The sequence below is a fragment of the Lytechinus variegatus genome, chromosome 5 (genome assembly GCF_018143015.1).
Source record: "Lytechinus variegatus isolate NC3 chromosome 5, Lvar_3.0, whole genome shotgun sequence".
Lineage (NCBI taxonomy): Eukaryota > Metazoa > Echinodermata > Echinoidea > Temnopleuroida > Toxopneustidae > Lytechinus > Lytechinus variegatus.
In genome coordinates this window covers 48,420,592-48,444,952 of record NC_054744.1, presented here as the reverse complement: position 1 = coordinate 48,444,952, position 24,361 = coordinate 48,420,592, and the positions used below count along the sequence as shown (strand labels likewise).

The 24,361-nt window shown below is 34.4% G+C and overlaps 1 protein-coding gene across 2 annotated transcripts in view; it reads left to right on the top strand.

Moving 5' to 3' along the window:
- The window catches only part of LOC121416351, a 43,836-nt gene extending 23,051 nt beyond the window's left edge, over positions 1-20,785 (top strand). The window contains exons 2-14 of one of the 2 annotated variants that reach the window (XM_041609922.1): positions 1,643-1,697; positions 7,819-7,909; positions 9,183-9,346; positions 10,825-10,873; positions 11,668-12,052; positions 13,303-13,463; positions 14,062-14,172; positions 16,456-16,671; positions 17,535-17,614; positions 18,022-18,228; positions 19,042-19,154; positions 19,560-19,657; positions 19,724-20,785. In XM_041609922.1, coding sequence (XP_041465856.1) covers positions 1,643-1,697; positions 7,819-7,909; positions 9,183-9,346; positions 10,825-10,873; positions 11,668-12,052; positions 13,303-13,463; positions 14,062-14,172; positions 16,456-16,671; positions 17,535-17,614; positions 18,022-18,228; positions 19,042-19,154; positions 19,560-19,657; positions 19,724-19,751 — 1,758 coding nt within the window. In that variant the 3' untranslated portion in view covers positions 19,752-20,785. Of the gene's footprint in view, positions 1-1,642; positions 1,698-7,818; positions 7,910-9,182; positions 9,347-10,824; positions 10,874-11,667; positions 12,053-13,302; positions 13,464-14,061; positions 14,173-16,455; positions 16,672-17,534; positions 17,615-18,021; positions 18,229-19,041; positions 19,155-19,559 lie in introns of both variants that reach the window. The other variant, XM_041609921.1, reaches the window with a different exon arrangement.
- Positions 20,786-24,361: the final 3,576 nt, after the last annotated feature.

Sequence of the window (24,361 nt, the reverse complement as noted above, 5' to 3'; positions counted from 1 at the left end):
GTTTCACTGTTATGTCAAATCGAGTTAATGTTTATCCTTCGATTCAAAAGAGCTAGTTGAAACGTCGATATTTAGGGCTCATTAAAATGAAACTCAGGCAACATAATTATTCACCATTGGCATGATAAGGAATTGTGCACTCATTGTGGCAATTTGTAATACACTGTAAAAAGCGACTAATGCATTCTTGCTCGAAATCAGCATACACCATGACAACCATACACCAATGACAGTTACGACATCAAATTTATTATATTGTAGGTTCATGGCGAAAAGGTAGTATATTTGGTATACATTATTATATTTGGCTAGTTCATTGAGGCGCACCTTATATCACCTAGCAACGGTTTCTAATGAGCAGGTGTATTTTTATACACTTCACATTTAAAACGGAATCAAATAGAGATGCCCTTTTTCCAGTTGTTGCTATATTACACATTGGTATTTCTGCAAGGATAATAATGTTATGCTTAACACCCCCTCGCCCCGCCCCCTTCATCATGTTCATGAATTTCTGTAGGTGAAGTGTTCACATTTTTTTTTTTTAATTGACTCATTCCCAATATCATATTCAGACAACGTCTAGCCATGTATCCTGGTCTAACAATTTTAATATTTTATCCTTGGGCATCCACTCAGATTTTATTCATAATAAAGTCTCTGCTCAGTTTTTATTCATAGGATATATTTATATCATAGACGTCGGTCCGATGCTCTTTCCATTATTGAATTAGAAGACGATCGAGATGCATATCTTATTAATTTTGCCTAGAAGGAAGTGGACGCGGAGCAGAGTTTAGGACTCGTGAAGAATTAGGGGAGTATGTCAGTGGATGTTCATTGGAAATGGATGGTAGGGTCTTGTTGGTTTTATTATCTCAATATCTTTAAGGAGATCGTCAATAAACTAAAAATATTATCGGTTTTTAAATAATTTAGAAGGGTTTTGATGTAAGATGGTATACGCATGAATTTCTTTTCCATTATTGTAAGATTTGGGGGAAAACATGAATCACAGTTCACCTAACAGATGATGATACTTCTCGTATCGCCTGGAATGACATTTAACCCCCCCCCCCCCCTCCACCCCTCTCTCTCTCGCTCTCTTTTTCGTTTCTTTTGTTTTAGTTCATCCGTTCGTTCAATATGTCTGCAGTTTTTCTCTCTACAGCCCGTCCGCACAAAAAATTCCCTTTGGCATAAAGCTGAATTAATTCTAAAATGTGGTAGCATTCTCAAATAAATGTTCATAAGTAGTAAGCTCATTTCATGATCCATATTCTGTGAAAAATTCATGGGTCTCGCTTCAGCGGTTTGAATACACACTCTGTTACGTAACAGTGGCGCATTTTAGCCCATTCCAAGTTTGCAGCATTGATGCATTTCTGCATTGTCTGGCATGTTAACCCCCATTTTGACATCCAGAATCTGAGCAGGGACGTTTCCCTAATCTGCTAATCATATCCAGGCTCATCAAATCATAAACTTAGGCATATCCAGAAGAAGAAACATAAAAAATAAGTTTGTTTGATGATTGATAATATACGTTTGCGTTGAGAATGCCCCCCCCCCCTTTGTTATTTTAGCTATTTTGCCACTTGGGATGATATATTTTTTATCATTCTCTCATATTCGTATTCAGACTGGAACCACATTATGCACATCTACGTCATTAACAGAGGCTCTACAAGATATCGGTAAGTTATTTCTTGATTTCTGATATTCATTGATCAAACAAAGAATATTGTTGGGTCACACAGATGTCTAGAATGAACCCCGTATAGTCTAGGAGACAGGGGGCTTTATTCAGTATTTTTGGTGGGGAAGGTTTGACAAGCTTATCCGGGGTAAAATTGTGCGCTGATTCCAAAAATGTCACTCTTATTGACCGTACTCACGCCATTTTGGTCATTTTGGCAAAATTTTGACCAAAATGACAATTTTGACCACTCTTTGGAAAAATGGTCCCTTAACAGACTGCTTTTGTAGCCACATGCAATTAAAAGGGTCTATCTTATGTAAAAATTCGAATAGATTTCAGATAAAGTGCTTTCATTTGCCATTTGCCATTTTGGGTACTTTAGACATAACTGACCATTCGCACATAGGCAGGAATTTGAGGTCTTCAGTGTGTTTTATCTTCTTACCTTATAAAATGGGAATACATTTAAATGTCCATCTTGTATAGAATATTATGCTGATTCTAAATATATCAGTCTTAATGACCCTATTGAACACCTAATGATCATTTTGGCCACTTATGGCCATAAAAATGACCAATAACATCAGTTCAATTTATCCAAAATACCTCAATGTTACCAGAATCGTTACCAGGATGTGCTTAGACATCTAACATTGGTGTATTAATCCTTTAAAATGAACATTTCAAAAGTATTTTGACCTCATGTAATTTATATCATCAGTTTTGACCATTTTGGGTAACGACCATTCGTGCAATTTTGCATAATGAACTGCAAATCGGCAGGAATTTTAGGTCTTCAGTGTGCTTTATCTTCCTCCTTTATCAAAACGGGAATGATGCATATGTCGTTCTTGTGTAGAATTTCATGCTGATTCCCAATATGTCAGTCTTAATGACCCAATTTAACAGATTATGGTCATTTGGCCACTTTTTGGCCCCCAAATGACCAATACCATCTGTTCAATACTTCAATTTATCCAAAAATACTTTGAATGTTACTATAATCGTTACAAGGGTGCGCTGTGACACCTAACACTGGTGTATTAATCATTTAAATTGAGCGTCCCAAAAATATTTTTGACAACCTTGGTCATTTTGGCCAGATTGTCCCCTGCCCAAGGTGTATACTAAATTAGCCTATAGTGAACATAGTGAGGAGACAATTCAGGATTGTGTATTAGCATCAATTATTGTTAAATTGGAAAAGTTTGAAAGCTTTTGGGTGAAAATCAATGCAATGATTCCATATAAATCAGTGTTATTGGCCGAACTATTGGACTTTGTGGTAATTTTGATCACCTTTCCTCAATAATTTCTTGTGACCACACATTTGATTTAAAAAGGGCTCAAATGTTGCTTAATATTATTTTCAGCTTGAGCTACTACACCAATAATCAAGAGTTTAATGAATGTGATAAAAACCTTTACATCAAGTACACATAAGGTTGTTGACCATGAACTTTGGTCATTTTCATGATTTTAGGCACATTAAGCATTTTGTTTATTCATGAAAACGAATTCAAGAATGATGTTAGATAAGACATATTACAAAAACTTTCTGCACCAGATTAATACAATGATTTAGAATATATCAGTCTTAATGACTACTTAGTGGTCATTTTGGTCCCTACAATTAGCAATGACAATTACATGTATCAAAAATATTCCAATGTTCTTGCTCTATATTTTTGTAAGATTTGTTGTATCAATCATAATCAGTGACAAATTATTTAATTCAATATATTACTAATAGTAAAATGTGACCATTTTGGCTACTTTGACCGTTTATCCAATGTGTGAATTTTGAAATAAACATGACTTAGCAGCAATTGTAGGTCTATGAACATAATGAAATGCGTTCAATCCCTTTTCATGGGAAATATTAAAGGCTCACCTTGAGTAAAAATTGTGCCAAATATCATGTGACTGTCTACTGTGGCCCCTTTGATCACTGTATGTTCCTAAATAGCCAGAATTATTTTCCTTCTTTAAAGTCAAATTGTACTGAGAATCATTACAAAGCATAATAGGTCACAGTGAAGTTCACAAAGATTTTTGACTATCATTCATTTTTACAATCTTTGTTTTTTCTTGTACAGTGATTCACAAAGCTCACATTGGCGTGATTGGTGAGCTACAAATTTACCCTTAATTCTTTTGAAGCCGTACTGGGTAATAAAATACATTCTCTATATGAAATTATTCTCTGTGCCGAATTTTGGTCACTTTTTAACAATTTAGGACAAGTTTTCCACTTTCAACTTTACCAATCATGCCAATGTGAGGTTTGTGAAACATTATACAAAATGGCAAAGGTAATGAAAATGCATCATGGTTAAATCTATTCGTGAAATCTACTTTGACCAATAGCTTTGTAATGACGCACCTTTGAGTTCAGGATTAGTGCCTTCCTCTAGAATAAAGTTATCTGTATAATTTAAATAAAAAGGAGGGAATGATGTTATGGCTACTCAATGACCATACAATGACCAAATGGTGAGGTATTTGGCAATTTTTTTTTACTCAAGGTGAGCTTTTAATATTTCCAATCGAAAGGGATTGAACGCATTTCCACAATTGCTCCTGTCATGTTTATTTACAAAAGTCATACATGCGATAGATAGTCAAAATGGCCAAATTGGTTTCAAAATTTTGATAATGTGCTATTAGTCATATCATATTGAAATCAATAATTGATATAATACATCTTATTAACAATACGGAGCGACAACAACATTTGAATCCTCTTTGATACATGCAAATGTGATTGGTCATTGTCGGGACCAAAAGCGACCGAAATGACCACTAGCTCATAAATGGTCATTAAGACTAATATATTTGGAATCATTAATCTACATTAATCTAGAAAAGTGTCTTAAAATAACATGTAAATGATGCTAAAATGTCTCATTCCTGAATTTGCTGCCCCATATATGTGAAGTTTCCATAAACATATACTGTGTGGTAAAGGTGGCCAAAATCATGTAAATGACCACAGTGCCATGGTCAAACAACCTTATGTATGCACGATGTAAAGGATTTTATCACAATTATCAACACTCTTCACCGATTATTGGTAAATGTTGGTAGCTCATGCTGATAATGATACTGACCAGCATTTGAGCCCTTTTTGACCCATCAAAGCATGCGAGGTCTCTCTCTTAGCTGATCTCTCCACTAATTGGAGATTCCTAGGGTCCATGGTCACTGGTCAATAATGAGGGAAACGTGGTCAAAATGACCACAGGGTCCAATAGTTATGGTCTGTGTGGAATAATTTCATTGATTTCCACAAAGAAGCTTTCAAACTTCCCCATTTAACAATAATTGATGCTAATATTAACGCAATCCAAAATTTCTCCTCACCATGTTCGATATCACCTGAATTAACATTCACAATGAGCAGGGCTGGCCGGGGGGTCAAGGTGGCCAAAATGACCAAAGTAGTCAACTTTGGGGATGCTCAATTTTAAGGATTCATTCACCAGTGTTGGGTATTACAGCACACCCTTGTTAAGATTCTGGTAACATTCGAAGTATTGCTGGATAAATTGAACTGATGTTATTGGCCATTTTTAGGGCCATAATTGACCAAAATAACCTAAAGCTGTTAAATAGGGTCATTAAGACTGATATATTTGGAATCAGCGTCACATTTTACATAAGATAAACTTTTGAATGCATTTCCATGTTATATGGGAAGAAGATAAAACACGCTGAAGACCTCAAATTCCTGTCTATGTCATGTATGTGCAGTTTATTACATGCAAAACTGCGTGAATGGTCAGTTGTGGCTAAAGTACGCCAAGTGACCCTCATAGGTCAAAACTGATGGAATAAATTGCATGAGGTCAAAATACTTTTGAGATGTTCAATTTCAAGGATTAATACACCAATGTTAGGTGTCACAATATGCCCTTGTAACGATTCTGGTAACATTCAAAGTATTTTTGGATAAATTGAACTGATGTCATTGGTCATTTTAAGGGTCATGAGTGGCCAAAATGACCTTAATTTGTTAAATAGGGTCATTTAGACTGATACATTTGGAATCAGCATAAAATTCTACACAAGGACATTTAAATGCATTCTCATTTTATAAGGGAAGAAGATAAAACATGTTGAAGACCTCAATTTCCTGCCTATTTGAACAGTTAATAATGCAAAACTGCGCGAATGGTCAGTTATGTCTAAAGTACCCAAAATTACCTTCACAAGTAAAAACTGACGGAATAAATTACATGAGGTTGATGGTTATGATCCAGCGCACATTTTGAAAATAAATGTGGATTTCTATAAACATCCAGTCGTAGCTCTGATCAATACTTGTAACAGATTTCGGCCAAAAAAATCATGAAAATTGTCATTTTTGGCCAAATTATGGCCAAAATGACCACTGCTATTGTGATTTGGCAAATGAAAGCACTTTATCTGAAATCTGTGTGCACTGACTGACTGAGTTTTACTGAAGATAGACTCTTTTAATTGCATGTGGCTACAAAAGCAGTATGTTAAGGGACCATTTTCCAAAGAGTGGTCAAAATGGTCATTTTGGTCAAAATTTGGCCCAAATGACCAAAATGGCGTGAGTACGGTCAATAAGAGTGACATTTTTGGAATCAGCGCACAATTTTACCCCGGATAAGCTTGTCAAACCTTCCCCACCAAAAATTCTGAATAAAGCCCCCTGTCTCCTAGACTAGTAAGATTGACATCCATCGTCAATGGCTGTGGATGATGCAATGTGTGTATGCCTATATATTCATAACGTGAAAAATTGGACCCTTATCCCTGAAACCATACTACTTCACAATGTTTGTATACTAATGAATCCGGGAGGGAGGTGTTTTTACAAAGTGAACTCTTTTCTTTAGCCGTAATCAAAACTGTAAAAAAATTATAAGTTTTGAACTAAGATGCTTGTTAAAAAAAAAATAAGATCTCACTAGATCGCATTGAGTTCTAGCTAATATGAATAGAAAGGATACAAAATTTCGATTCAACACTTGACAACATTTTCACCTTATATTTCTGATTGTTGTTGAATTTGTAGCTATCCTCTCCTTTCATTTTTGGTGTGTACATTTCATCGATGATATTAAGTTAGCAATACATATATCTGATCTCCGAAGCTAACAGAGGAATCGCAAGATGAAATAGATGTTAAATTTAAACCCTCGATAATGATAATAAAAACATGAATTACTACACTCCCGGGTGAGGTTTGAACCGGGAATCAATCAATTATTCTTCTGTACATTTTTTCAACTGTGGATTTATTTATTTATTTGGAGGCGGCAACAACGCCAAGACCCATCTTTTCAACAATGTTGAACTTTTCGATCACTTTTCAACAATAAAACATTGCATCAACCAAAAATAATTTTATGTTTAATTCATATATTTTCTGCCAGTAGCGCATTTGATTTCTAATAGGCAGGTGTAAACATTGCTCGGTTGCCAAGATTTTTCGCGCCACAACACCTTGCCCGATCAATATCGTATAACATTGCGATTATACACTTTCTGTTATTCTTTATGGTATATATTCATGGCGCTGAAAGCTAATCAGTCTGATCATGTGACATTATATAATGGAAGAGTAAAATGCACATGTAGAAATTGATTGGGCGCGCGCGGAATTCGTGAGGTTCAACTTCATGAGCGATGATCGTGGAAAGGTATTTGTGCCCTTATGGAGATTTCTTCAAAACAGATATACTTTGAAATATATAGATGTCAATTGTTTCCGTTATTTTATATCGAATTATTGGATTCTTGTGCCTCGACGTCCCCCCCCCCCCCGGCAATGATAATACTCTATACTCCAATGCTAATCGCAGACATTGGCAATACTCATTCTTGAATGTTTATTTACGGAAATATTCCCTTTATAAATATTAAACATTATTTCCTTCCATTGATAGCACATTATAGTATTATGTTTGTCCTACGTATATAAAGACGATTATAAGGTTGGTTTGTCATGCATTAATTCTATCAACCTGCCGTCTAATTTCCAGTTAAAGCTCCTCAAATGGTCTGCACCCAAGTGTAAAAAACCTCTCAAGATGACGATGTGTAATAATATTAGTCTTTCTCTTCCATCTCCCCAGTTGGTTTCAGCCCACTAATCAACCAAGACGCTGTCATACATATGGAGCTCTACGGCTGTCCGGACGAAGCGGCTAGTACAAAAGACTACTGGTAATGTCTGATGACTTGAAGAAATTGGTTTTCCTTGCATGAAATATTTTGCACAATTTTGAGCTTTTTCTATATAATGGGAGCATTTTGCGATTTCTTCGCTGTGCCGCATTTTATTCATGAAATCATCGACTGAGGAGGAGTCTATGATAGTGTTGACTATTGATTAATTAGATGTCCAACTTGAGTATATGCAAGTAGGAAAATGCAATTGGGTCTTCACATAATATTAAAATAACGTTATGACTATGATGAAAAATCAACCTAGTTTGTTGATTTGATTTGATTATTTTTCCCTCTTAATTTGATGCGTGATTATTTTATCCATGCCGTATCCCGTCAACAGCAGTAATTATGCTGCTATCTAAATCCTGGATTGATTTGATTAACATCTTGTTTGGATTGACCAAATGACCTCATTCCTTAATAGTTATGGTAGCTTATTAATCTAAAGTAGTTTAAGAAGTAGTATACTGTTTTTACCTGCACTGCAAAAACTCCAGTGATTTAATACCAGTATAGAAATAACACCAGTTTGGAATCAAACCAATGCTGTTTTAATACTAATTGGTGTTGTATTAAAACATATAATCATTATTATTAGTAGTATATAAATGGTGTTAGACTAAAACCAAACTGGTGTTGTTTAACACTTCTCTGGTGTGGACATAATAGATTCCGGGTTGGTATCAAATCAACACCGGAGTTTTTGCAGTGCAGGTAAAGTAGTTTTTAATCTACTTTAGATTGTATATGTCTTGTATACGGAGGGGTATAAATGGTAATTACTAGCTAGAAACAGTCAAGTAATTACTCAAAATGCTATTGCATCAAAACAATAATCTTCCTGTATAGCTTGTCATAGTATGCAAGCTGACATGACAAAATAACTATGTCTTTTAATATTCATTATTTTGTTCCACGTTAAAAACCTTGCAGAAAATAAATACAGAAACTCAAAATAAATACAGATAGAAATTGTTAAAAAAGTATTTGAATATTCTATTACTTGGATTTAAAAAGTGCAATTTTGCACCCTTTAGGCCTATAATGGATATTTGTTTGTTGCTGTTTTAGTGTTCAACTATGTTTCCTTCATGCAAGTGCCTTTCTGTAGGCCTAACTCTCTAAGGGTACAGGTAATTTACATCTTCGGAACACAAAGATTCCTTGTTGATGGCAACAGGCATTTCCCTTTAATCAATTTGTAATGATATGTATTTTTGGAACTAGTTTTGATAAGTTTATCTTCTTTGACGTTATCTTCCATTAGGTCATGTAATACTAAAAACACGAGTGGTATATGTCAAGGACCAATCGCCATGATGTTCCAATGGTCACGGGATCGTTGTGATAACTACTTAGCCATGGGAGATGCTATCACCGTAGGTGGCGCTTTCATGCACAATGTGGTCCTTATGGTTCAGTACAAGAAAGGTAAATTTGAGTTTCAGTAATCATTGCTTTAAAAAAAATCGGTGTCTACAAACAAACGTCTCAGGAACAACTTTGGCTACAGAATAACCCTATATAGATAAGCATTACAACAACTCCAGCCAGTGTTGATTTTTAACTGATGGTGCTATTTCAACACTTCTATTCCTATAAGCAGAGCGGGATCGCATCGATAATACCAGCTTGTTTTGCAGTGTTAACTCAACATATGTTCGACACGTTCAACAGACGCTTCTTATTTATCCAATTTGACAGGCCTAAGGATTGTAATTATGCTAATTAATTGAACTGCGGGCGTTAGAGTCCGTTATCTTTCTGTCGAATCTCTTGATTACAATGCAAAACAATTTCTAAATATTAAGAATTTCCTCTCCTAGAAACGGTATAAGAGATGATAATTAGGTTTATTAAAAGGAGAGGATATCGAAAATATTAGAGGAAAGAATATAAGAAATACATGGGATTTGAATGCTCTCAGTGATGAATAATGTGAGACATCTTCTGTTAAACCTATTATCCATCTGGAATACATCACAGGGAAACATACATTCATAAAGACGAATAGTACCAGTAGATATACTTGTAACCATCAAGATTGTATACTTATGAAAAATTTTGCAAAGCAACATTACTAATAAATAAATAAATAAGCTAACAAACAAATAAATATATAGATAAATATATTGATAGATAAATAGATAAATAAATAAATAGATAAATAAATGAATAAAGAAATAAGTAAATAAATAAATGAATAAATTGAAATAATAAGTACGTATAGAGAAATTGTTTTAGTGAATTGCCGTCTGAGAAAATATTGAACGGTATGGGCGCTATAAAGGAATAGATAAAACAAATAAATAAATAAATAGATAGATAGATAAGTAAATAAAGGAATAAGTAAATAAATAAATTGAAATAATGAGTACGTATATAGAGAAATTGTTTAAGTGACTTGCCGTCTGAGAAAGAATTGAACGATATGGGCGCTATCGAAATTGTCACATTTTGGAAATGACTTTGTCAAAATAAAGTGAGCAAAATCAACTCAAAGTCAACCAAAGAAAATTTCATTATCGCTGTTCCTTGACAATTTTCGCACTACCAAATAGCGATTTTGCCCCCCCCCCCCCCCACCCCGGCTATGAATCATAATCACTCATTGCCATTCAACAGCAATGATCCTTACATTTGTATGTTGTGTCCCATATACCAAGAGAAATGGCCATCTCTAATTTTTAAAACTATTCTTTAAACTCATGAGAGAAAAAAAATGATAAATTTTGCAGACTTTGATTATTATAGACGTTGGATTTTCGAGTGCAAAGATGACTAATATTCCGGTTAGAAACTACTGTAATAAGCGCTATATAAATGTACATTATTATTATTATTATTAATATTGTTGTTGTTGTATGTTACGTAGATTATGATTAGGATTTCTCTCTCTTCCCATATAGGTGGTTTTGCTGATGACTCTGGTCTGGCGCTTAAGATAATGCCTTCTAGGTATGTTTCATTAAAATTTCGATTAAAATATTTTTTCTTAGATTTGAGTTACGAAATATATTGCGCAAAAATTACTATATTAACTCTAGGAGGCAGAAAGGAAAGAACTGGACAGGTATTTAATCTGGATGGCTATTAAGAATTAGTTTCTTCAGCAATGCAAATGTAGAACTTTTGCCGTGTGTTTCTGTGGTAAGATTTATATTATTGTAATGATGACTTTTTGTATCCAAGTGAGTCATATAAATATTTACATGTTCCTCCCAAGAATTTATATTTTCAAGAATATACAAAATGCATTTTGTGAACGATCAGTAATCGACATACTAAATTAATTTTTAAACATAATATTTTTTTGTTCCATTTATTCAAAATAAAGTACTGTTAGTCGATGACTGATTAAGCTCAGTGCACTATTGTTCACATTGAAACAAAATTCAAAATTTGTATTTCCATTGTTAGTTAGCGATACAAACTACTTCAAGTCAGAAAATGCTCATTAGACCTACACGTGCTTCTGTTATAACAGTTATCCGGGAAGATCCATTTATTTCTTTTAGACTCTAATGGTAACTATCACTTCATTGTGTTCACACCTGTCATATTTCAGAGAAGTAATCCACATTGGTGGCTTTATTCTTCGTTCAGTAACTTAATTGGATTGTTATCTGTTAATGCTTTTATGCATGGATATTTTTTTTTGTAACTTGTGTACGTTTCATTTTTTTTCTTTTATTTTGTTTGAAGTGATTATTTTTAATACATTCCTCTTACCATGCTCTCTTCTCTTTCAGTGATGAGGATAAAGGCGTCATCAAGGCGGTTGAGTACTACTCAGAAGCACTTAAAAACCCGAAATGCGAAACAGAATCATCCCAATCAAACGAACTCGACAATGAACTGAACAACGAACTTGACAACGACGTTGCATTAAGCAGCAGCTCATCCCTAGCCATTGAAGAACCGATTGGGAGTGAGTACTCGACTGCTGACTACCTACAATCTATCTTAGAGGCGAACTCAGAGTGGATGAGTAGTAGCGAACCACGGCTCGATTACGGTGTCGATGGCTCTGTTATGCAATCATCTTATCAGTATAATGAAGGTTCATACATCGACAACGCACTCAACGAGAATTCAGACTACTCACACTCCTCAGATTGGGCTATGAAGCTACAGGTTAGTTGTCTCCCATCATTAACTTCGTTAAAGATTAATAATGTGAATTCTAACATTCCAATCTTACCAAAATGAATAGGTAATGAATCTTCATTCAATTTGTTGATTCCTTGTGAGAATTTGATTGTTTCCTGCGGGTTTTATCCCCATAATTTAGAACAATTATAATTTTATTTTAATTTGTAGAATGGATATTAGAAAGGTACAAACTTTGTTCTATCTTACGAAATTCTCGCCCATTCCATGATTATGAAGAGACTTTATAATTGATAATAATAATGATGATAATAATAATAATAACAATGATAATAATAATAATGCCAACATGATCATAGCGCATATCACTGCCAATGCATCCTATGCGCTTTTGAAGGAGACATAAAAAGCAAAGAAAAAACCGAGAAATTTGCTGGAAATCGTGGCACTAACTCATTTAAAAGTCTCTTTGAATAAGTATATTTTCAAAGTGGATTTAATTGGGTTGAAAAGAGTTCTTTACATATATGATGGGGTGGTATTCCAAGGTGAAGGGGCAGCATGTGCAAATGATCTTTCTACTTAAAACTGGGTCTGAACACAAGGGAAACTTTAAAAATCCTTCTGAGCTGATTCAAGATTACGAGATGGCACATACTTAACTAAACAATCAATAAAATTGATAAGATAAAATAGTCATATACTATGGTTTCATGAAGTTATGGCTTTTTAAAGATTTGCATTATACCGGTGAAACAGTTTTAGGCATGTCTTCATGAATATTCAATAAGCAAAGTGACGATGTCGTATCCCCACTTGTTATTTTGTATTGTATGAAATTATGGGGGGGGAGTTCTTCAAGAACCCCAAATTTGGAATGACAACTGATTTAGTGCGTTAATTATCAATTGCTGAACTTTTTTTGATACTAGAGAGACATATCAATCACTCATGTATGAACAAGTGAAACATTGTAATTTCATGTAATAATTATGATAAAGAGGAAAGTGGGAGTGTGACATCCTCAGCCTACCTGTAAGGAATATTCATGACGAAGTGCTTTTGGGTTTTTCACAAGATACTGCGAAGCTTCAAAATTCAATAACTTAGCTATTTGTTATCAGATTTTGATAATTTTGCCTTGTAAACTTTATTCTATTTATTTACACATAACATTTTCAGCCCGGAGTACCCCTTTATGAAGAAGATAGTTTTTCTATTTTTTATGAGAAAATATAAAAATATTTCACAATCTTCATACCACCATTTTTCAGGAGCTGTGGGACTCTGCCAGCGCCTTGGCCTATGGTATGATACTCCGTGGATGGTGGCCTCGTGAAGATGATAGAGTGATCGGTCAAGTAGCTGGTGTTGATACAGATTCTACAGGTCAATTATCATTATTACATCGTGGTGATAGGAGATGGGGAAATGGGTAAGATTAAGATTAATCACGATTTTATTTTATCATTAAAGAAAAAATCATAACCCAAGCAGTTGATGTTGGGCAGTATATATTATCATATTTGACCAATAGTCTTGTTAAAAACATATAGGCCTATATATATATATATATATATATACATAATGTCAATTCATATTGTCATCCATCGCTCTTCTCTGTCCTCGACATAAAAAGGAAGTCAATTTAGATCAGAAGAATGTAAGCGTGGTTAAAGTCTGAAGTACTATCAGAAGACAAGAGCACGCATATGCGGGTGGCGTTATGGGGGTATGCCCTGGAGTAGAACACTTACTATATTTCAAGAAATGAAAATCAAAACAAAAAGAAGAAAACATGACGAAAGGAATGATGGGTGACGAAAAATGCCTATCGATAAATAGAGTTATGAGTCGTATAATAATCTCACCCCTACTTTAATTCCATATTTCATCAAAATACCCTGACGTTAAATTGATGGCATGTAATAACTGGACACCCTTCATGTTTTTTCATCATTATCACCATTTAATACGTTCATTGACAATAAAAACATGTGATTTTAATACACTGTATTTTCATTCTGTTTTAGTGACTTTGACGAGGATGACAAATTCTTGCTGGAGGAACCTATTTCAGATGAACTTGTTTTGACCCTTGATCCGGCTACTGGAAATGTTCTTAACTCATGGGGAAGTGACATGTAAGCTCATATGAATTGTATCCTACTTACAAAATGTTCTTGTCACAAGAAGTGATATTAGGTCTCTATAAGATACTTCTTACCTCTATAGTGTGTGTATTTCTTATTCCTCTGAAATCAAAGGTAGATGTGGACATAACTGAAATATCTATTTGTTTCATGAATAGTATGAATATTGAAACAATACATTCAAAAAAGGGTTACAGTCCGTCATTCAGAAGGTTCGTTATTCGGAAGACTCTTTTTTCCGAGGGTTCTTAACTCTGAAACACGTAAATTGCCTTTACCTCGATGTTTGTAAGTCCGAAACCGAAATAAGATCGTTATTTCGAATGTTCATTAATCCGAAAATGAAATGAGGTTTCTCTTCCGATTAATGAAGTAGTCCGTGGCGAAGCCGGGAAAACAGGAAGCCAGGGCAAGCGTGGTGAATAAGGGGGGGGGGGAGAAACGCCGGTGCTGTTCAATTGTTATGAGGATGATAAGGGAAGGGCGGCGGAACATGTCTTATGGGGGGCCAAGCCAAAAAGGGCAATTATATGTCAAAATTGGCATTTTGGTGCAAACGGATATTTTCATTATGAGATCATCATCTCCGTGAAGTCTCAGTGTGTTTCGTAGTAATTAAGCTGAGTAAAGCTGGTGATTGTTTTGCCCCAATACCAACCAAAAAAGGAGGATCGATGCCCGATATTAACCAACTTTCCACCTCTTTCCTAATTTGCAAGCATGGCTGTTTATTATGGTGGCCCTGAAGGGACATCGCAAGGCCAAATCGCGAATATTGACGACCAAATTCAAGACGTCACCAATTCCGTCGTGAAATTCGCGACGATATAATTATACGATGTCGCGAATTTCGTCGCTAATTCTGTCGTGAATTTATTTTGCTTGCTTGGGCGGTACGTGCATATGGAACTCTTGTCGAGACTTTTAACCATGCTTTTTGTGAAAATGGTAGGTTTTAACTTCAATTGTGATCCTTTTGTACTAAGTGGAATAAGTATGTAGATTTGTTAGATCTAAGACTGCCATCGCCTAGACTATCTAATTCTAGGTAAGTTGTTGAAGACTACCGGTAGGTTAGAGCGATGTGTCTCGTTTCTTAATTCAGTGCCAAGCCCATGCCAACATGCACGTGTTCGAATCGAAATAATAGTCGTCTCTTGGCGCTTTTACGAGGACCGCCAAGCGAGCGAAACAAATTCAAGACGAAATTCGCGACGTCGTGACTAATTCGCAACGAAATTGGTGACGAAATTCACAATGTCGTGAATTTCGTCTTCAATATTCGCGATTTGGTCTGTTTGCATGTCCCTTCATGGTCACCATAGTTTCTTAATATTCATAAACAATTAAAGGAGAATAAGACCTTTCGAACAAGATAGCTTGACAAGCTATTTATTCCAAATGTGTGAAAACAGAAAAATCAAAGAAACAGATCAATGAAAGTTTGAGAAAAATCGGAAAAATAATGAGAAAGTTATGAGCATTTGAATATTGCAATCACTAATGCTATGGAGATCCTCAAATTGGCAATGCGACAAAGATGTGTGATGTAACTTGTGAGCAACTCTCCCATTACTTTAGTACATTATTTCACTTATTATATAAAATGCCTCTTTTATCCCATATATCAGTAGATCATGACTATAGGAAAGCATGCAATGCAGATTTTGAAAGAATACCTCAGGCATGGAAAAAGAGATTGTATTACCATAAAAAAAGCAAAAAGAGATATTTTAAGGGTATTTTATAGTCCATCAAAGGGAAAGTTGTTCACATGTGACATCACACATCCTTGTCGCATTGCCAATAGAAGGATCTCCATTGCATTAGTGATTGCATTATTCAATGCCCTTAACTTTCTCATTGTTTGTCCAATTTTACTCAAACTTTCTTTGTTCCTATTCTTTGATTTTTCTTTTTCGACACAAGCCTATTTGTTCCAAAGGTTTCATTTCCCTTCAATAACACGGTGTAGGACTTGAATGAAAGTGTTTATAAACGGTACACGGAATAATTCAAATTATAATTGAGGAATTAAGCTTATGTCAAGTCCATTTAAGTTCACCATGAACGAGGTATTACATAAATAATTCAAAAGTTGCTCTGTGTATACATTTAGAGCTGCTACTCTCAGAGGTGCATTTTGATAATGAAAAATAATTTCTTTACTAATAAAGGTGTTCTATTTTATACACATTTATCTATGATATTTTGGTGCCTGTTGTTGAGGTAGATCTTGTTAACAATATTAAATCTGTCTCTTTCTTCCTATAGTTTCTACATGCCACATGGCTTGTACATTGACACAGAAGATAATAAATGGATTACAGATGTAGCCTTGCATCAAGTCTTCAAGTTTTCTCCCGGATCTAAAGAACCATCTATGACTTTAGGAAAGGCGTTTGAACCTGGTCAAGATTGGAATCATTTCTGTAAACCTACAGATGTAGCTGTTGATAGCAGGACTGGAGATGTCTATGTCGCTGATGGGTAGGAAATTATGTTTTTCTTTTCTTATAAAAGGAGAATGAAACCCTTGAAGACAACTGAGCGTGTGTGAATACAGAAAAAAATCAATTAAAGATTTAGATACAAATGATTGAATAAGAAATTTGTCATGGTTATGAATAACTAATGTTGACTAATGTTGATAACTGAAGTACTTATGATGTAGACATCCTGCAATTGTAATTTTTAAAGTTTGTTTTAATCTTTGATGAAGAATGAAACATAGGGGGATTTAAATGATTAAAAATTGAAATGAACGGAACCAAATTTCTAGGAGCATATTCTTTAGTGTGCAAGGAGGGGGGGGGGTAGTATAACGTCAAAACTCTTGCTCGCATTGTCAATGGAACGATTTTCATAGCATCAGCGTTCTCGATATTCAAATGCTTTCTCTTTTTTACTTTCATGTACATGTATGTACCTTATTCTTTGATTTCCTTTTGGTCTTCTGATTTATACGAGCTTACTTGTTGAAAACGTTGCATTGTCCTGTACTCTGCAATGTATCCCCTACAGTAAGATGAAGGTGAGGAGAGGTTAGAAGTATTATATCGAAATATCTTCAGATGAGACTCTATGAAAGTGCGAATAGATTTGAGATTATTAAAATTAAAATTATACAAAAAGTCGTAATAAATCATTGAATATCATTTTTTTCACAATGATTTTATTACTTTTTTTAGAAAGCATATTTTTTTCATCATGAAGATTGTGATTTAAATAAAGATCATCAATATGTTCCATTTGGGTATTTTGGTGGTATTTGGTTCAATCGGTAACAAGAACAGGATTTTAACTATTTAAAAGCTCGTTGAACATGATTTTTCTCTCTTCGTTTGATACAGATACTGTAATAATCGTATTCTCAAGTTTAGTTCAAATGGAACAGCATTACTAGAGATTACAGCAGGAATCATACCTGGAGGTACGTATATAGCATAGCATAAAACTATTTTAAGAAGAGTTAAAGATTTACAGCTGATTTATAGAATGGTTTTAATGAAGAATTATGCATGAGTTAATCATAGGTAATATATTTGTTTAAATCACCCCCCCCCCCTCCCCTTCTTGTAAGACTATGCTCAAGTGTATAATGAGATGACTATAGTATGACATGACATGACAGTGAAATGCAGATATCTATTCAATTATTAAATCATAGACCAATGTGATACTTTCATACAAAAGAAAACCCCGCAAGTGACAATGATTGTGACTATGATTGGTCCCATTAATTTCTATCCAGTTTATGATTGGAATTCTTTCAGACATAATTATACCATGAGAGGGTGGTTTTAACCAATGAACATATCTACATGATTTTCTTGATAGAAAACCTACCAGAATGGTCACCGCTGAGGAAACTACAGATCCCCCACAGTCTTGCTCTGATTGAAGCACGTGATATCATATGTGTAGCTGATCGTGAAAATGCCCGGATACAATGCTTCAATCTGACCAATGGCGAGTTAGAAAGACAGATCGCATCACCGATGTTTGGAAAACAACTCTTTGCTATTTCTTACAACAGTGAACAAGGTACCTTTATTTCTAACAAACAGAAGCACTCCCCGCCCCAGCAAAAATAATGCGATCTTAACTGCAGTGATTTCTCGTTTCAAATGAAATTATAATTTCTTTCGATATTCCTTCACTGCATGGTTTAAACGAACATAATTTATTTTACACATTTTTAGAAAATTTATCCTTACTAAAAGAAGTTCCTGCAGCAGAGTCTCGAGAACACCTGTAATCTTACCAGATTGCGTAATCTTACAGGAAATCGGTATTTGGTGTGTGTAATCTTACAAATTTCCTTAAATAAAACACTCTTTTCCCCTTTTTCTAACAGACCTGTTCTGTTAAATTGCAGAAAAATTCCTGTTTCATGAATTTAAAGAATGATTCTGGTATTGCTTTCTGCAAAATCTTCTTTTATTTTTCTGTAAAATCAGGGTTTTTTTAACAGTGTAGTTATTCCAATCAAAATATCACCACATTATTAAGGTCATATTAACAAAGATAGATAGATAGATACGAACAAACAATCATTGTCGTTATTTTGGAGAACTCCTCATGATACCTAAAAGAAAATGTATTCATTTCAACATGGAAAAGCATTTGAAAAGTTGTGTTTGCTTTTACTATTAGTTCTGTCAAGGAAATTCTACCTTTACGTACTGTCGATTTACAGGACGGACTATGGTAGAAGAAACATTTCTCGTTGGCAGTGAATCAATGAGCCCTTCAATAGAGTTAATGATAATGATTCACCTCATGTTTACTTGGTATATGTATTTTTAATCATGATCCAGATATTATGAGATATATTTTCACTTTGTTGCAATGCAGATGTATTGTACACTGTAAACGGACCTAATGAAGAAGTAGGAGTGCCACCCCTCGCATTCACTGTGGATCTTGAAACTGGTGAAATATTGAGCACATGGGATCCCTACCCTAAAGTAAGTATGCAGGAACGGATTTACTAGGGATGGAGCACTTTTATTTGTACACCCCCCCCCAAAAAAAAAGTTATTACCATTCACAGACTGATTTTTCCCGATAGAAATATTTAACAAGCAGATGGTGTATCTGTATATGGGTGTATACTGCGTAGCTTATGAACTTATCGATCTAATTTAGCTGTAATTTTCGTAATTAGGCATCTACTACAATATCTACTGTTCATGAAATAACTTTGTGAATGATTTATTCTTCTTCCATGTTTTCATGCTTCTCTTCTCATCCAGAAAAAGTATGAAATGTATGATGACACAATTCTGAGGGATTACTACGCAATAATAACATATTTGTTTTATTCTCAAAACAACTTCTAACATACCTCGCTATGTTTCTTTCTATATCAGGCATTTGGAGTGGTACATGATATCGCCACATACTCTCCCGATGGGTCCGTGTACATGGCTGATATTGGACTTGATCGAGTCTGGAAGTTTGAGACTACATCAAGCAGTCTTAGCAATGAGATCTAAGATATTGGACTTGATCGAGTCTGGAAATTTGATACTACATCAAGCAGTCTTAGCAATGAGATCTAAGATCAAATAAATCACTATAAATTATCAAAGTTTTAAGAGTTGTATACAGAGATGAAATATAGTTTTATGACTTGGCATAAAGCGTGGTTAAGCATACATTATAAGATCCATTGAAGTGTAATTAAAACTAATTTTATAGGCCTAGGTTCTCCTTTCATGACTAATAACCATCCAAAGGTTTGCTGTGTAAAGTCAATGAATTTGAATATTGACCTCTGATTGGCTAAAAATCAAGCTGTGATTGATCCTACAATCAATTGGATAGTTTGTGCAACACGCCTCATCTGATCTAGAAACACACGGGTTAGACAATTAGAATTGTCAGAAAATAGATTATGACATAAGTTTGTGCACAAAATTCATAATATTGATATACCATCATTTTCAAAGTAACATTTCAGCGATTTATTTAGAATGTAGTATTTTCAGGTATATCAGCTTAAATAGTAAGGAGGTAGGTTATACTAACCCAAGAAATATCAAGGGCTTGAATAATTTATTCTTAATGTGGTTTAAGAAAAAACAAGTGAATCCCTCGACAATTTATGAACAAAAAGTTATTCAAACCGAATTAATCATCTGACAAAATTTAGTTTCTTGGTTTCAAAAATGAAAAAAATTCAGTACTCATGTGATTTTTTTAATTCTTATTTTGATATTTACTCGATTTGAATGAAGTTCGAAGCTTTATACATTTCCCGTCCAATCATTATAAATTGAATACCTTGAAGTAGAGTTGTTATTCTTCAATCTTCCTTCTCATAAAGCAATTCTTTATTTTTATTTTTTTTAAGTGCCGCGAGTAATGATGTGCAAGGTTTGATAAAGTTTTCACAGCTAGCTCTCGCATGCACATTTACAAAAAAAAATACGAAACGATAAGACCAATAAAATATAAGCATCTGCCGATTGCAGAAGAAAACTTAATTCTATTTGTAAATATTACTTGATTTGGTAGTGAGATTTAAAATTTGCTTACGAAAAAGTTGTTGAATAACGATCCTCCTCAAGATAACAAAATTCATTGTCATCATGGTGCAAGCAAAAAATTACAAGTTTGATTAAGATACACTCTTAAAACAAATCAGTCAAATTGACTACACCAGTAGTCAGCTGGGAGCAACTGATATGGCAATCACTGATATTCACATTTCTGACATATATTCTAGTCAGAAATAACTATTTTCTAGTAAAATATGACTAGAAAATAGTCAAATATGACTAAAATAACAGTTGCTCCCAGCTGACCCTATTAACCAGTCATTTTTGACTGATTTGTTTTTAGAGTGTATGGTGTTTCCAGGCTTGTTTACTTATATCAACTCACTGATCAGTTAAGAAGATAAGCATAATGTGTGCTTACAATGTAAATATAAATTACAGAAAATTATCTTGAAAATGGGTAGATATCGTATTCAAAAAGGGAACATCAACAGTGTACAGCGCTATGAATTATACTATAGCCTTTTAGCTTTTGAATGCAATTTGCTTTGACAAAAACCTTGCTGTAGATAAATTAAGCTTGCTCAGTCATTTTATTTGATGTGGAAAATAGTTCACAAATATGTTAAATGCCTTATTTGAACAGTTGTACTTCACTGTAGTGAATGGTTTGTTCGAGATTGGAATTCATTGCAAAATCACACAAAACTTGCTGTAATATTTTATTTCTTTTTATTATAATTCTTATTTCCTTTTTGTTCTGTGTTTAGTACGGAAACAATAAACTATTTTGTCATTTTTTCAACGAAACGAATTTTGCTTGGAAATAGTTTGGGGCTTATTTTGATTGGTTTTGCATGGCTAGAATCACAGTCATGTGTTTAAGCTATAGACAATAGCCATGATAGTATTCATACATGTTGTGTATGATAATCATTGTCGTGTACATGGTGTATTAGCGTATTTGCTTCATTTTGTCTAAGTACGCCTTTTATTACTTTTATTTCAGTTTGCGATATTTGTGGAAAGAGTTGTATAAATTTGAGTTTGATTATGTAATAAAGTCGCAGAGAGAGATATATATATATATAGCTAATAGTGTGAACTGTTACTTTTGTATTATTTGTCTTTGCTAAGTACTCTCTTTCATCCACATTGCGTATCAATAAAAGTCCTGGGGATGGGGATAATTTCTTTCACACATATTCTTGGGTTTGGGTCTCATCTATCACATGACAGTACAAATTTCGACAAAATGTTACACTTAAGTGAGCACTGTCCAATTTTGTCTCACCTGCATAGCGCCGCTTTTCCGACGGCGGCGACGGTGGCGGCGAAGGCGGCATCAACATCAAATCTCAACCGAAGGTTAAGTTTTTGAAATGACAACATAAATTAGAAAGTATAGACCTAGTTCATGAAACTTTGTCATAAGGGTAATCAAATATTACTTAACATTCTGTCCGATTTTCAGGTCACATGACTAAGGTCAAAGGTCATTTAGGGTCAATGAACTTAAACAATGTTGGGGAATCAATATCGAAATCTTAACATCAGGTTAAGTTTTTGAAATATCTCATAAAGTATGTAGACCTAGTTCATGAAATGTGGCCATAAGGGTAATCAAGTATTGCTCAACATCCTGTGCGAGTTTCAGGTCATATGACTAAGGTCAAATGTCATTTAAGGTCAGTTAACTTTGGATTTAATTGTTAAATTGGTGTTGTTTGTGAATAATTATTTTATTGTAGTTTTCAAAGTCAGCACTGCTGCTATATTGAATCGCGTTAAACAAAACTCTTTTTTTCTAGGAAATGTTTTGACGTTTGTCTATACAATTCTACCCATTCATCCCTGTTCTTCTCCTTTTATGGGCATATGTCTTCCCTTTTCAGGGATATTCCCAACAAATCTAACTGACCGGTATAAGACGTTTGACCATCGTCATAATTACTAGGAAACCTTTCACAGGAAGTTTCTTTCTTCATTTGTACGACTTATATTCATAACTTAGGAATCTAGCATATAACGAACATATGCATAACCGATACATAAAGACGTGTAGGGATATTCTACTAAAAAAGTTTACTCTTTACACGAATCCATAAATTGACTGAGTTTATTCTTCTACATCTTTTTCAATTCTTTCTTCCATTCTCTCTCCATCTCTCTCCCTCTCTCTCACACACACACACACTCTCTCTCTCCTATTCCTTTCTTCGTTTCTGTCACTCTCTCCGTCACCAAAATTATACGGATAAGGGGTAAGGAGTAAGAGTAGGGTTGGGGTTAAATGTTAGGATTAGATATATATAGAGAGACCCGCTCTCCATATGAATTGTAAACTAAATTGTAACATTTTTTATTTATTTTATTCCTGTTGTTTCTTACATAGATATTGTGTGTGCTGAAAGTTTCCTTTGTGACGGTCTGATTTTTGCACGTTGACTTTATTTAAGGCAATCTAATCTGGGGGGAAAGGGGGGGGGGGAAGGCTTATTCTGTTTGTAGCCGAAATTAATGATTTTTTTTATTTATCTATTTTGTATTATAAATAACTCATTTCATGTTATTCAGTACTGAAATAGTGCCGCAGATTTAAATAAAAAAAAAACCAAAGAAAACAATAATGAGAAAAGAACAAAGAACTACGTGAGAAATAAAAGAAACAATAGAAGACATGAGAAAATAATCCATTTTTCTTTTCAAATATACATATAAAAAGAGTCCTAAAAGAATGTCTAGACAAAAAAATGCAGGTTTGGAGCAATATTCAATGATTTACAGCCAAGTTAGATTTTATTTTTATATAAGAATAGGGTTCGCATTAGGATAGACACTTGTCTGTATTGGCGTATGCCAAAACCGAACTAGTCTATAAGCTTGAACACTGATGGATTTTTTCTTAAATTAGTGATTAATTTTGTATCCTCCCCAAATAACTATGGACCTTCTACTCTGACTACTCAGAGTAGTAGGTCAACCCAGTCAGGGAAGTTCATTTTCGAAAAGACTACCCTTTCGTTGTTGAGGAACAGTATCATCAGATGAGTACATCAACCCAGTTGATACTTTTATTGAGTATCCCCGATAATTCAAGGTTTAATTGGGGGAGCCCTGAAGTTGAGCAGAGTTTTGACGCCATTTTAGGTGGACTAGAGTACTTAAGCTTACACTCGAATTTACTGTCTGAGATAATGTATTATTTCATATCGTTCCCCTTTATCTTTTCAAATCTCTCTTCTTTTTCACGCTCTCCTCTCGCATTATTCAGTCCATTTTTTTGTTTACTTTAACCTTATCCCTAACCATAACCTAACGAACATTTATTAATTTCGGCCACTAAAAGGTTTTGCCCCCCCCCCCTCCCCTAATACCCGCCTTAGATTGACACAAAGAGAGTCAACGTGTAAAAAACAAAATAAATCAAGTACACACAATATCTACGAAAGATAAAATAAAGTAAATAAACAAATTATATAAGTTTCCAAAGCATAAGTAAAAAATGGTGACGGGATCCACCATTATAGCACAAAGTGTCTATAACCCGAATGGTGACGGGATCCACCATTATAGTGCAAAGTGTCTATAACCCGAATGGTGACGGGATCCACCATTATAGCGCAAAGTGTCTATAACCCAAACCCACTAGCCCTAAGGAGAGTAGA